The 14746-nt window shown below is 47.5% G+C and overlaps 1 protein-coding gene across 4 annotated transcripts in view; it reads left to right on the forward strand.

Moving 5' to 3' along the window:
* The window catches only part of PPM1H (protein phosphatase, Mg2+/Mn2+ dependent 1H), a 244517-nt gene that overhangs the window by 190885 nt on the left and 38886 nt on the right, over positions 1-14746 (forward strand). For all 4 annotated transcript variants that reach the window (XM_037024330.2, XM_037024338.2, XM_037024326.2 and 1 more), the window contains exons 7-8: positions 8191-8254; positions 11765-11872. In XM_037024330.2, the coding sequence (XP_036880225.1) occupies positions 8191-8254; positions 11765-11872 (172 nt within the window). The remainder of the gene's footprint in view (positions 1-8190; positions 8255-11764; positions 11873-14746) is intronic.

Below are 14746 nucleotides of genomic sequence, written 5' to 3' on the forward strand. Positions count from 1 at the left end.
ATCCCACAGCTCTGGCCTGACCCTGACCTCAGTGAGTTAGCTCCAGTTCACCCTCCCAGACAGTGCAGCGACCTTTTCCCGGCATATGAAGGTTTGATCCAAAGATGAATTTAAGAAATTCATAGGGCGTTCTTCTCTGAGAATCTTTGAAACAAGGGAAAAAAGGCTTCTTTAAATAAGACATTAAAGAAATAAGAGTAAGACCTCATCCAGTACCTTGCGTTGCCTTCACGGGAATGCATATACGCACAGACACCCAGGCAGCAAGAGGGAGAGTGGGCTCCCTGCCACAGGGGCACCTCGAGGAGCAGGAAGCAGCCTCCATTTACTGAGCTCTGTGGTTAGGTTTTGGGCTGGATTCCTTTGGAAATTCAAACGGCTGGCAGGAAAAAGGAAGCATGAGGAGATTGCAAAATCGTGCACTGCCTTTTCCAGGAAGGTCTGGAAACGGTGGGTGTGGAGAGCGGCTAGTCAGAGTGCCTCTGTGGATTCTGTGAATTGCTGAATTGGGGTCCTGCCAAGCTCTTAAAAGCCACAAGTGGCTTTTGGGCCCCAGGCATGTGTCTGTTCCTGACCAGCCAGAAATGGGTGGTGTTTTATCCGAGGCCTCCAGGGGTTCAAGCTTCAGGAGACTTGGTTGTGGGAGGGCAGAAATGGGGACCAGAGACCTAGATGCTTCTGCCCGCCATCCTCTGCCCAGACCTGTGTAGCCTCTGTGGCGTGCCTGTCTTCCTGGGACTTGGTTTCTGCTGCGAGTGAAATGAGACCTCTGTGGCTTTTACCTCTCTCCTGGAGGGGCACTGGTACTCCAGCTGAGGGGGGGCGGGGGATATCCTCCCTTTATGACTATTTCAGGACCGACCCAGGAGCACCCCCTTTAGACTTAGAGCTCTCAGATGCCCCTCTGAGTCTCTGAGTCTTCGCTTTGGAGCAGAACAGGAGACTTGTGTGGGCAGTGTTGTACCGGTGCTGTCCTTCCTGCCTTGATAGCAGCCGCCACAGTAGACGAAGAGGGAATCGGAGTGAGTTGGGAGCTCGGCACGAAGCGGTGGCTCCTGTGATGAAGTGCTGCTTCCTGCCTGTGGCCGCTGCTTAGCTGTGCTTTTGCATTTGCAGTGAAGAAACAAGGCCCCTACAACCTCACAGTCCCAACTCAGAGATACATGGCAACCTCTACTTCGCAAAGGCCTGCCCGGCATGTTTGCATTTTGATCCTTGCCACCTTCCATGAAGAACCCAGCTGAGGCAGCACATTCAGCGAGACTGAGGGCCTTCCCCAGGCCCGCCCACCCAATTCACGGGAGGACTGAGCTCTGACTTCCAACCTCTAGCTCCAGGCCGGGTGTTTTTAAATATGCCACAGTGGGCACCGCCAGGAGGGAGGAGGGCATCTAGGAGGAAAGACCTCGGGAGGGGAAGCATAGGAGGCCACGTCAGGAGGTCAGCGAGTGGAAGAATGCGACTCACTGGGGCACATCATTGTCACACGAGTGGACTGTCGACATCCCCGAAGGAACAGCCTCTGCTCTCCCCCATGGAAGGGGTCATGTTCTTAAATCACTCTGAAGTATTGCTAAGGAAATTAAGACTAAAGAAATCAAGTGGTGTTTCTGCCCCCCTTTTTAATTAAAGATCCTGACTTAGACAAGATCCTAAGGGAGGTGATCGGTATGGATGATGCTGAAGTGTGAGCTTTGGGTTCCTGGCCTGTAGGTTAAGTAGTCAGAATGGGGAGCAGTAGGGAAATATGCATAATAAAGAAGCAAAATGCTTAAAATGTTAGGTTGTCAACAAGGACAAAAAGTAAAGCCAAGATGGGGAATAGGAAATTTGGGGGAGGGGAGTGATTTTAAAGACAGTCATTTCATTACTTGGCTTTTATTTAGAGTATGATGGTAAAACCGTTGGAGGGTTTGACTAGGGTAATCACACCATCTGACATTTCAACACAGTTACTCTGGCTGCCCTGAGAACACAGGTGTCTTGCCAATGGATTTCAGCCCCAGACAAGTTCACTATGGATTCAGTGAGACCAAAAAATGGCAGTGGAATGTTCTTGGGGTGAAAGGGTTTGTACCCAACTTCATTCCCACGGTGGCAGGTCAGTCACTAGAATCCCGTCCACTCAGAGCAAGTCTGCATGCAGCAAACTGGTCTCTGCCTCTGGGCCTCTCTGCCCCCACAGCAGTTTCCATCTCTGTCCTTGGCACTGCCACCACTCCAGCCTCTGCTCTCCTGCAGCCATGCAGCAGCCCAGAGCACTGGGCGGAGCTCTTTATATAGAGTCAATAATAACGTATTGCCCACACGTGTGTAGTGAGCAAGCCGACCAGGGCCAGGTAAGAATCCTGGCCACAGGAACCTTCAGATTTTCCACAAGAGGTAAAGCACAAAACTGAACAGTCTTTAATTCCTTCACAGCGTCTCTCTGGTCCAGGCACCACCTGCTCTTGCCTAGATTATTGCAGGGAGATGTGGGGAGGCTATTACAATAATATTGGCAAGAGAAGATGGTACTGAGACTGGGGTGATAGCCATGAAGGTGTTAAAATCTGCTTCAGTTCTGGCTCTATTTGGAGGGTAGAGATGACAGTATTTAGTACAATGACAACAGATGAAAAATACTCCATTCCTATTGTTTCCCTCTAACTAGAAGATTGAGGAATTCTAGGCTGCTAGCAAGAAAAATATTCAAAACATTTGTCACAGGTGGATGCTGGATCATGAACACATAGAGCGAGTAGGTAATGGTGTTGTAGGTCTAGGGATTGAGTGTGTCCTCAGTTCTTGTCCCCGCCACAATGAATTGAAGGGCAGAGACACAATATTGAAGCAGAATGAAAGTTTTATTTGAATACATTCTTAGGAAAGAATGGGCTAGAGTCAAGGTAGGTAGAGGCAAGTTTACTTGATTAAAGCAGAGAGGAAGGAAAAGCAGGGAGGAAAGAAGCTCATTGAACTGCTGCTTGGCATAGGGCATAATCCCTTGCCAACTCCTAAAGCCAGTGTCACCTGGCATCGAGTCTCTGCTTGAATCTCCCCAGCATGGAAACTAAGTCCCTACCACCCCAGGAGTTGGGGAGCTGCAGAGCTCTGGGTGGAGTGAGATTATGTTCTGAGAACTTCCTAAAGGCAAAGAGAAGAGATTTTCAGGCAGGCTACTAAGGAGCATGATAGTATAGCTACCATTCATCTGGGTCACCTAGGTGACAGGAACTTGCAAGCCCAAATCAGAGTGCTCAGTCTCTGTACTTATCTGGAGTAGGACAGAGAGTGTGACACACTCGAAGAAAGGTGAGTGCAGGCAACCTCAGAAACAAGGCACACCCAAAAGCTGGGATTCTGTCTTTTAAGGAGTTTCAAAAATGGAATAAAGGCAAAGGTTTGGGGAGCATAGGCTTGTCAGGAGGTCTCATGTCTGTATCTGGTGAGAGACAGTATGTCATTGTCTATAGCCAGTCCTCTCGGTAATTCTGTAGGACAAGCTTTTTGTTTCTCTCTAAGATAGTGGCCACTTCCAAGCACTGGAACACATCAGTTAAGACTGCTTGTCTTGCCTTAAAATAGGTTGTTGGCTGAATACCAAAGAATATGTTAGGAATGTAACCTCCCAACTCTGCCCTTAGACTCAAGTCCCTCTTGTTCCCACTCTGCTATTCACATCTCAGCATTTTTAGGAAAATTAATCATGATGCTTGTCTCATGTCTCTGCCCTATGTCACCTGCATCAGCTAGGGCAAGTCTGAAGGTCAGCCCAGATTCGGGGCATGTGGAATGAACTCATATTGCAAAGGGCGTTGACTCCGTGAGTCCTTCGTGGCTCTCTGGTTTTATCTGATTAATGCCCTGAGTTCTTGGTGGGCCCCACCGCACCCTCTTTTCATCCCACTCATACCTGTCTTTCTGCCTAACAGAATGGCAGGACCAAGCAGGGGGCCGGGCCTGAGTGTGGCCACAGCAAGGCAGGGAGCAAGGAGAGGTGGTTCTGGCGTGAACCTCAGAGAAGAGGGCGTCCCTGGGGCAGCCCCCGTGATCAGAGTGTCGATGGGGAGTGGTGTGGAGGGTCATCAGGAACTAGGTTAGGGGTATGAAAGTCAGGACTCTAGACACACCAGCAAAACATACAAACTTGCTGAGAATAATAGCAGGTAAGAGTGGAAAAGCAATCTATGAACCTAGGCCGAAGTTATTGGGCAACATAGGAAAATGTCCTGACCAGCAAGGGTGGGGCATGTGAGCAGACGGAGGGGGTCTCAGGGCCACGTGGGAACCTCAGTCTGGAAGGACAGGGCTGAAGCAGTCAGTGCCCCTCTCTTGTGTAGGGGTAAGAGAGGTTTGAAGGATCTCCCTTTTTAATAGGGTTTCTAGGCTGGTTGATGAGAGCAATAGTGTACATAGATGTATTTTGACTTTGTAAGGAATTTGATAATTTTTTCACTTAGCCTTTTGAACAAAACAGAGAAACACTGCATGGACCCGTTGGGTTAAGTTGCTTGTAGGTGGCTTGAGAGCTATACCGAGTCTCAGTTCACAAGGACAGTGTCTAAATGAATCAGTGTTTTTCAGTCTTTGAAACATTATTCTCATTGTCTTCCCTCTACTATTGAGCCTATCTTTCTGTGCCTTTCCACCAGATGAGGTTCTGCCAAGCTTTATTTTACTGTCTGTTGTTTGTATTTAAAAAGTAACTGATAGATTTTTCATTTTAACAACACAGAATTAGAATGTGATTCTTCACGCTGCACATGCTTTCATCCACATGTCTCCAAGAAATGTTGACAACCCCTTGTCTGCTTAACTTGGCCTGAAAGGGGGTCCCAGGGGCTTGGTTCTGCTCAGCACTTTTTTCAATGACCTGGGCAAAGACAGCAGAGCTCCTTGTGAAATTTTACATGACATGACATAGAGAGCTGATATTTTGGATGAAGGATGTACATACAGGAGGCTCTCAGTGGGTTGGAACAATGGACTAGTACTAGCGAGATAAAATTCATAAGGGCAATGGAACCTTCAATTTAGAGTGACATATCCATGCTGTAAGCATAAATGACAGAGGATGCATCAGTAGACCTTCTTGGGTCTTTTTTCTCATGGACTGATTGGGCTTTTGTTTGGGTTTTTTTCTTGTTTGCTCTCACCACACATACGAAGACACCCAGGTGCCTGCACATCATGCAGATGTGAACTGCCAGGGTTTCAAAAAGAGCAACTTCTAAATCAAAGACGTAATCATTTCATTCTTTTGTAGACCACATCTTTACTGTTTTCAGTTCACAGTGCCATTCTTTGAGGATGCTGACAAACTAGAGAGCCCCTACACAATATTTGGTGCTCAACTGGTTTAATAGGTAGTACCTGAGCAGTTAGGGATGGTGTCCTGTTAAGAGCACTCGAGGAAACTAGGAAAGAGGAGATTTGGGATAGCTTGCTTCAAATATCTGCAGAGCTCTCAAACAAGAGACTAGATTTATGATTTATTTCATGTTTTTCTGAAGGACAGATCAAACACACCAGGGTATGGCTGGCTGGGTCAGTTTAAGAAAGAATTTCCCAGGGTGCTTCTCCAGTGGAACGGGCTGACACTGAGTATGTCAGGCTCCTAGGACAGTGACTGTCTGCAGCAGTCCATTTGATGACAAGGCCAGGGACCCATAGGAGGTGTGTGGGAGAGGGACGGATGCATTTGGGGACAGCCAGCCTAGTGGCCTTTCAGTCTTACAGTGCCAAGCTCTTCCTTCCCATAGGTCCAGACCAACCATGCCTTGTCTTTTCAACTTTGCAGAACCAACATTGGAAGGAAAACTATTACTTAAAGAAAGTTGTATTATGGAAACTGCTGGGGATACTGCCTCAAAATAAGGAAAAACCCTTTAATCTAGACCTTTATAAGCCTTGCATTTTTTTTCTCATCTCATTCTTTTGTCAATTGGCCTCATAAATATTCATAAAGGAATTGACCCAAAATAAGAGTTATCCTAAAAGTCTTTCCTCAGCCTTTCAGTTTTGCTTGCTTGTAGCAGGTACTTGAATATGTTCTCTAGTCTGTTAAATCATTGTAAAACTAGTGAGTAATCTGGTTTTGGACTTTTTTTTTTAATCAGGATTTCAGAAATCACAGGCTCCAATGTGAAGAAATAGACATTTTCTGTTAACCTTAAGTCCCAAGTACCTCCATCTCATGGAGCAGCCTAGCTTCAAACCCTTCTACTCACCCTCTTGCCTTCACCAGCTGAGAAGGATAGAAGCAAAGGGCGAGTTTGGAAGTGTAGATTTGGCCTCTGCATGGACTGTCATGTAATATGAGCAGCAGACAGGCCTTCCAAGTGGGCAGAAACCAGGGTAGCCCCCTTATACTGTGGAAACAGAGTCGAGGGAGGCCTGGTGCCTGTGGAGAGGCTCCAGTCAGACCTGGGGGCACTGGTGAGGTGGGCTGGGATGCTATGGCAGGTCCGAGGACACACTTTTTCCTTCCCTGATGTCCCCAGTCCTCCCTGCGGACTGCGTCAGAGACCAGCAATGGGTTTTGTCCTCACAGGATCACCTCTTCATCTTTTGCCTCACATCGGAAATCCCTTCCTTTTTGGCCAAAAAATCCTTTTCTTCATCCACTGCCTGCTTTTCACCCACCGAGCAACAGACAGTAATGGTCTCATTTCAGTTCTTCAACTAGAGTGAGATCCTCAGAGCTGAGCCCTGATGTTACATTTCTTTGGTGTGTTTTCTGGGAAAGTCTGATTCCAGCTGTAGGCCACTGACATGATCTTGGGAAGTAACGTGACCTCTCTGAGCCTCAGTCCCTTCATCTGTGGACAGGATATTGCAGAGCCGGTGAGACATCACGGACGCTATCAGCGAGACCCCTGCCCTGTGTCTGGCATGTGGGAGGTGTTTCAGTGAGTCATAACTGCTGTCAATTAGCTTATACAGCCTTTGATGAAGTTACCAGGTTAATCTGGGGCCCGAACTGCTGACCCTGTACCCCCTGGGAAGGAAAGGTTATTGAAATGACTTGCTGGAAAGAAGGGTGTGCCTGCTTCAGCTTTGGGGCTGACCTCTCTACATTGGGTTGCATTCCTCTGTGTATCAGGAGCTTTCCTACATTTGAGTTTAGATTCACTCCCAAGTTGCCTGGATATAGCCAGGGCCGGGAGGCCATTTCACAAATTAGTTCTTTTCATATACTAAGGAGACAGCATTTTAGAAAAGCATGTTGCATCCAGCACCAAACCTGGTCGAACCTACCCCAGCTTCTAGTCTTTCTGATTCTTCCTTGAGAAGGCGAATAGGCAGTACTATCCCTGTTTTGTGGACAAGGGGGACTGATGTGCTGAGCATGGTCTAATGAACACTAGTCCGAGCTACCACAGTTGAGTCCCCACTAGCTGCCAGGTTCTGGGCTAAGTGCTTAATATCCTATGTGATCATCCTCATGTTACAGATGAGGAAACCGGGACTGAAGAAGATGGAGCTACTTGCCAAGGGGCCACAGCTAGTAACCGGGTGCCATGCTTGTTTCCTCGTTTCTTTTTTAACGTCCTTATAAACGAAATTGCAAGACGCGCCTCGTGGGCTCCCCTGGCTTGTCTTGGCCAGCCGCTGCTTGAGTGTGCAGTGGCTTCCAGATGACCATGTCTGGAATAACTCATTGAAGCCTAAGTGGATTTTCTTTCCGTGTGTCAAATGACCTTTAATAACTGTTGTGAAACAAAGAATTTTCTGCCAGCCTTGAATATTGCACTGAGGTCAGGCAGGCTCTAAATATTCCTTTTTCAGCTGTCCCAGAACAAGGCACCTTTGGCGTAATCAGCCCCTAAAGGTGAGAACTGGCTCTTGGGGCAGTGTCACTCTCCAGCTCTCTCTGAGCTCTGCTGTTCTCATGGTTCGGGGTTAATGACAAGAACCTTGTTGCTGCTGCTGGGCGCTTCCTTGTTGCACAGACAGTAAATGCCTAGGACAGAAACCCATCTCCCCTGCTTGCTCATCAGGAATATACCAACTGCTTTTCTGCCTCTTCAATCACATGAAGACTTCAACCATATTTGCTGGTTTGTTAAACTGTACACACACACACACTTCTGTAGGGAGCATGACCCAGAGTCTCGGGAGATAAAGCACCTGGCCGCCGTGTCAGGGCAGTGGACCATTGAGTGAGTGCAAACCTGTTTTAAAATGTTGTTTATCCCCCTACAGGGCATACAAAACCATTGAGGAGGATGACTTGAAGTTTCCCCTTATATATGGAGAAGGCAAGAAGGTAGGCATGTGCACTTCGGTGGGCCCAAGAGGGCACAGCTATCTCTGTGTGGCCCAGGGCAGTCTGTGTCGCCCATGCAGCTGCTTGTGGTTTACGGCCTTGACAAACTCTCACTTCAGCACTCCTTCTGGCCTCCCCTTATCTTAAAGGTCCAGGTGGTGGTAGAGTTGGGGAGAGCACTGGGGAGTTAGGGGCTCAAGTCATTTCTGCGAAAATCACATCCCCTTCCTAATCTGTTAGAATAATACTACGGTGTTTAATCATGACCACTTTCACACACGTCATCTTGTATATGACAACAAGCCACAAGGTGAGCCGAGTGGCTGTGTTATATACATTTCATAGGTGAGACAGCTGGGACTCCAGGTTAAAACTACTCAGTCACACAGCCAGCGAGGGATGGTACCAGATGTAGAGCCATGGCCTCCACCTCCACGCTCTCACTCCAGCATGAAGTTCAGACCTTGCAGCCTGCTTCTCCGCCTGCCCATGGAAGGGGACCCACAGCTTCACCATGGCTAGGCTGTAGGACCACATGGACGAGGCTGAGCTGACAAGGACCAGGCATCACAAGCTCCCAGGGCCCTGGCCAGAACCAAATGCCAAGCAGCAGACACATTATCAACCCCAAGGAAGGCTGTTGATCTTAAAGTTGTCTCTAACCAAGAGACTGGAGGAGGTTACAGTCCTGGAGCAGGGATGAGGAAACTTAGAACAAGCTGTTTCCTAGGAAGAACACATACCTTCTGAATCACTGCGTTTTTCCTCTAAACATGAATACATTTCATCTAGGTGCTGAGAGCCCCCATCAGAAGTACAAAATGTGGTCACTTCAAGAATCTTCAACTGACATTTTTTCAGCATTTGATAATTTTTGTTAGGAAGAAGTGACTCATAACAAAACCGAAGGGTGCCCTCATGAGCAGAACTTGAGTGAGTGTGTGTGTGTGTGTGTGTGTGTGTGTGTGTGTGTGTGCATGCTCGCATGTGTGCATGTGTATCTACTTGCATGAGAATGAGAGAGCGTGCACACAAAGGATTCGGTTTGGGGCTCAGTGTAGCCCACAGTGATTTCAACAGAAAGAGACATATCGTGGACGGAAATGAAATGAACATCTGATCCACAGAGGGATCGCTTCAAACCACCTTGCCCCTTCCCTGGAAATGGACACCTTCCACCTCACCATCTCTTGTTTAGAGTCGCAACAGGGAAGGGCTCTGTTCCTGATGAGTGTCTTTCTCTACAGTAGGCTCCATTAATGCACATCACTCAGCCCAGTGACCTGCAGCCCCACAGTTCTCTGTGGCTCACCCTGCCGTACCTAGTGGGTTCCCGTAAGCTCCGGACCACATCCTGTTAACTCTGTGTGCCTAGTACCCCACACATGGCAGGCCTTTGATAAATGCATAAGTATTCAGTAAGCAATTCAGTTGTGGTTGGGGTACTGTCCTGCATACAACTGGAAGTGGACTAATGTGTTCTCACAAGAATATCAGCAAAAAGACTTAAAGGAAAAAAAAAAACACTTAAAGGAGCAAGGTCTTTCCCAGTTAGGAAAATGCGTGATTCAGTGGGAATTCGTGTTCCTCAAGCATTTCAGTTTTACTCAGGCCTTCCCAGTTTTGTGGTAGGCAGCTGGCAAGTTCCATCCTTGTACCTGTTGACCTATTTAAAAGCTGCTGTGGCCCCAGTGTGTTCCAGGCTTGCTCCATACCAAAGTAGCACAAGATCCCAGGCTGAGACTCCATGATTTCTTGATACATCTTTGTAACTGTAACACATCAGTTCTGGCTGGCTCTTCACAGGGGTTTTCTGTCTCTTCTCTGTGTACACCTACCCAGAAGTGTTGTGAAACTACTTCCACAGCAGTGACTTCGCATTTATTTCTGCCAACCATCTTAAGGACTTAAATGCGTGACACCGGTACAGTTTGTGAACAAGTGCAGTGACTAGCAGAAGCATCCAGTTTCTTTAGACTTAAACACCCACCAGTGCCTCTTCCAACCAGAGAAACTGCCTTTGCTGTTACAGAGAGGAGAGCAGAGGGGCTGCAGGGGACTGTGGACTTTTGCATGTAGTGTCAAATACTTCTCAGCTACAGCTGGTGCAGCCTCCCAGCAGAGCAGAGGATTTCTGTACCAGGACCCTGACCAGAGGTGCCCAGGTTTCACATCACATGACTACATTTTACCCCCTTGAGTCTTGCCTTTTAAAAATGGATCAAGGTTTCACTCCCACTTTGATGTAAACCTGTCTGCCTTCTGATCTGAAGCCAGCTCTCAAATCCACAGCTCTCTGGAGAAACTAGGATGGAGATGATAATAATCCATTAGATATTTTTTAGCACTTATTTACTTCATCCTCACTCCTGTGGGGTTAATTTCTCTTATTACCCAAGCAATAGAATGAGGAGGATTCAGGCTCAGACCTTTGAACCATGACGCTGCAGTGGATATATTATTGATGATCTAAGTGTTAGGCTGTAGGGCTTCATTCTACCCAAAATGACTTTCACTCCGTCTCTCTGCTTATCTCTCTCGATATTGCCTATCCTCCTATGCAAAAATTCAGTGCCACCTCCTCCAGGGAAACGTCTCAGAATCTTTACCTCCTCTGAAGTCACATGACCCATTGTTTATATCTCCTTCAGCCCTTGGCCATATACTATATATTGTTGATTAGACACATACCTTTACCAAGTTCCTTTACAGTAGACACAAGGCCGAAGACGTTTGTCCACCATAGCATGGTGTCTGCACATATAGATGCTCAGTAAATGCTTGGGTGAATCAAATGTGTGGCATCCCAGGAGATATTCAGGCCAACTGTGTAGGCATTAGTATAATAGCATTTCTTCAATAAAGCATTTGGAAAACCATTTAGAGAAGGTGTGCAGTGGTGAGGTCTCAGCCCTGAAGTCTCTGCGTAGTTATGGCAAAGTGACATCTTGTTCCTTTCCACCCAGAGAGAATTTGTGGGGATGTAAGCAGGATAGGTTACTGAGTTGCTAATGGTTTATTTTGTCCAGCCATGAAGTATAATACACGAGCTTTGGGAGGGTGGGAGCTGCCTCTGACTTTTTTACATCTTTTACTATGTGCATCACAGAATTAGAGACCTAGCTGGTGTTCAGCAAGTACTTGTCTAGTGGGTGAGTAACAGATGGCTGGGTGGATCCTGTTGGTGTTGGTTTGAACTGATTTCTGCTGTAGACATCACACATGTATTGGATTTAGTTTACTGGACACCCTTCCCCCCAGCTCTACAAAAGAAAACTGAAAACAGACATCAGAAAAGCATTAAACTTCAGATGACTGGAAAAGTGACCTCAAGTATGTAGGTCTTGGTGAGCCTCTCCTTGGACACAGCCGCCCACATAAACTGGCAGCCAGGGGCACGGAGAGGGGCCGGAGGAACTGGCAGCTCACTGCCCCGTGCTTGCAGCGCCGTGATGGGGGTGCGCCCTCTGCATGTGAGTGTCTCTGATGACCCTCTGCTTATGCTCCTAGGCCCGAGTGATGGCGACTATTGGAGTGACCAGGGGACTCGGGGACCATGACCTGAAGGTGCATGACTCCAGCATCTACATAAAACCATTCCTGTCTTCAGCTCCAGAGGTACCACATGGTGTTTTTGTTTCTATTCTGTACAGTGAAACGTTTTCTGCGTGATTCCCCCCATGACTCACACCCCATATCCCAATAGCAGCCAGCTTGTGTCACGTGTACTCCTGCAGCCTCATGGCTGTGTCTTTTCCCCACTCCTCCTTACTTTGGCTGCCCTGGGGCACACCCCCCTCAGCCCCTGCATGACACCGCATGGCCCCCCAGCGGCATTCCTGCCTCCTCAGTCCATCCCACGCACGCCCACCAGGCACGTGTTCCTAAGCAATTACTCTGACTCAGGTTTGCTCAAAATCTTTAACACCACCCTGTGGCTTGGAGAACAAAGCTCAGACCTCTGCTCGGCATTCAAGGCTTTCTATAATTGGGTCTTTTAGTCTGATCTTTGTTCCCCAACATGAGTCAGAATGAACTTGCTATTTCCTGTGCATGACCTTCAGTTCCCCATATTTGCTTAAACGGTTCCTTCTGTCTAGAATGCTCTTCCTCTCCATCTCCAAACATCCAAATTATTCTTTTCTCTAGGGTTTAACTCAAATGCACTTTCTGTGGCAACTTCTCTGATCTCCCCCTCCTGCAACCAGGAGTCACATCTCTCCCTGTTGCAGACACGCATAGAGCAGCTGCCTCTCTCGGCATGTTCACTTTCTGCCCTGTAGCATAGTTCATATATATACTTCATTCCCTTTTAATTACCTGAAGAGCTTGTATCATTCAGTTGACATCTGGAGAATTGAGAAACTAATTGTTGTATTGTTGGTTATGAAAATTATTTTTCTTACCATACAGTAAACAAGGTCTGGTTCTATTCCAGGGTATATCATTTAGAAAAGGTTTTGCTTCTAAGTTATGAAGAATCTGCCTAGTAGTAGTTGAGGGGTGTTCTTCTCACGTAACAAGGGGGCTGGAATTTGGTGGCTGCTGGTGCTGGCGCAGGGCCTCCACCACGGTGGGGCTGGCATCTCTGCTTCCCTCACTTCTCTGTCATGGCTGGAAGATGGTGGCGGCAGCTCCAAGCATAATATTGTCACACAAGGTAGGAAGGAGGGGGCAGCCTGTCTGCCCCAATAGATGCCCGCTTGCATCTCCTTGTCCAGAACGATGCCACATGCCCTCGCCTAGATGCAAGGGAGTTTGGGGGAGAGAGAGCTTTACTTCTCTAGTTTTTACAACAGCGGATAGCTGGAGAGGGATTTGCTGGGAACCAGTGGTGTTTGCATGGCATGTAATTAGCCGTTAAAGCAAAGCCTCACACTGGAAATGCCCTTATGTTCGGGCATCGCTCCGTCTGTGTGCTCTTCCCAAGGGTTTGCTGTCTTAATGCAGGCTTCATTTGTTGAGGGAAACAGAGAAACCCACTCAAGCTAACTCAAAAGAAAGGTGTTGATTTTCATAATATTGGAAGGCTGTTTATAGTGTTTACAGGAAGTACCCTTGAGCAGCCAGGCTTTATAGGATGGTGGTTTCGAGTCAGGGCAGCCCTGGAGAGCATCAGCAGCGGGGATCTGGCACCTTCATGAGGGGGTTCTGCCGTTAATGCGACCAGCATGTTCCATACATCTCTGCTACCAGTCACCCAGTTGCTCACTCTCCTGGTTCCAGATGACCAGAGAGGACTCTCATTAGTCCAGCTCACCTTTTATCTGAGGCCCCAAGTGACTTTCCAGCCCACAGATTGCATGTCCACTCCAGAGCTGTCCATGGACATAAACAGCCACCCAGGCCCCTCTGGCAGGGCTGCAAGCAGGGGTCATTCCTTCAGCATCCTTTATTGCTGAGGCTGGTATCCAGAACACATCTAACCATTGGAGGTTAAGAGGCCACTGAGTGGGATATCTCGGTCCATGAATTACTGCTGAAACTACTCCTGGCCGGAGAAAAAGCATAAATACTAGACTCATGGACTTGCTGTATTTTCCCCCTTGGGAGAGATACATTTATCAGACATATTAAATGGTACTGTCACCTGCTTCACGAAAGGGACAGATGAAGTGTGACTCATGTTCCTGGTGGTGCTGAAGCATGAGTAGGGGTTCAGGAAGCAGAATTAGCCATTTTTCTCCTTAAAGCAGAGTACAAACCTCCTCCTCACCCACCTGTGTACACACACACACACGCACGCGCACGCGTGCTTTCTGTATAAAGTGAGAAGATTGGTTTGGTTTGAAGAATAGTCTCTGTGCAGTTAGGCCACAAATCTCACAGTCACCCAGCTGTTGTGGACGCAAGGAAGGGATTGTGGGTCTAAAACTCGGACCTGCATGGGAGATGCCCTGAGGACTGATGAAAACTCCCATCTGGTTGATCGGAAACCTTATGCATCTATCTGGGGTGATGCTGGTTTGCAGGAAAGCAGATAGGTTGTTCAGCACTGGTGAGGGATGGGCAGGATTTAGAAGGAAATTGGGAAACCACTAGAAAAATTTAAGTGCTCTTAGAAAAGTTGTAGAGTTGAATTAAGTGTAGAGCTATTATAGTAACAATAATGAGTAACATTTATTATCTACTTAGTCTGGGCCAGACAACATACTATGGGTTTTTTTGTATGCAGTATCTCATTTAATCCTCATAATGCTGAGATTATTATACCCATTTTACAGGCTGGGAAATCGAGACCCAGGGAAGTCAAATAACTTCCCCAAGGTACAATTATTAGGTGGCAAGTAGATACATGTACCCAGGTCTGTCCAATTTGATCAGGACTTATAGGGCAGAGCAGCTGAGTTCAAGGAAGTTTCTCCGGCCAGTGTCCAGGGGCCCACTGAGTACTGGTTCGAGGGGCTGTCAAGAGAGCAGCTTTACCTTGGGGCCTCAGTGCCAGGGTTTCTCAGAGAAATACTGCCAGCCTTAAACTGATGTTGAAGAAAA

The sequence above is a fragment of the Manis javanica genome, chromosome 10 (genome assembly GCF_040802235.1).
Source record: "Manis javanica isolate MJ-LG chromosome 10, MJ_LKY, whole genome shotgun sequence".
In the NCBI taxonomy this organism is placed as follows: Eukaryota; Metazoa; Chordata; class Mammalia; order Pholidota; family Manidae; genus Manis; species Manis javanica.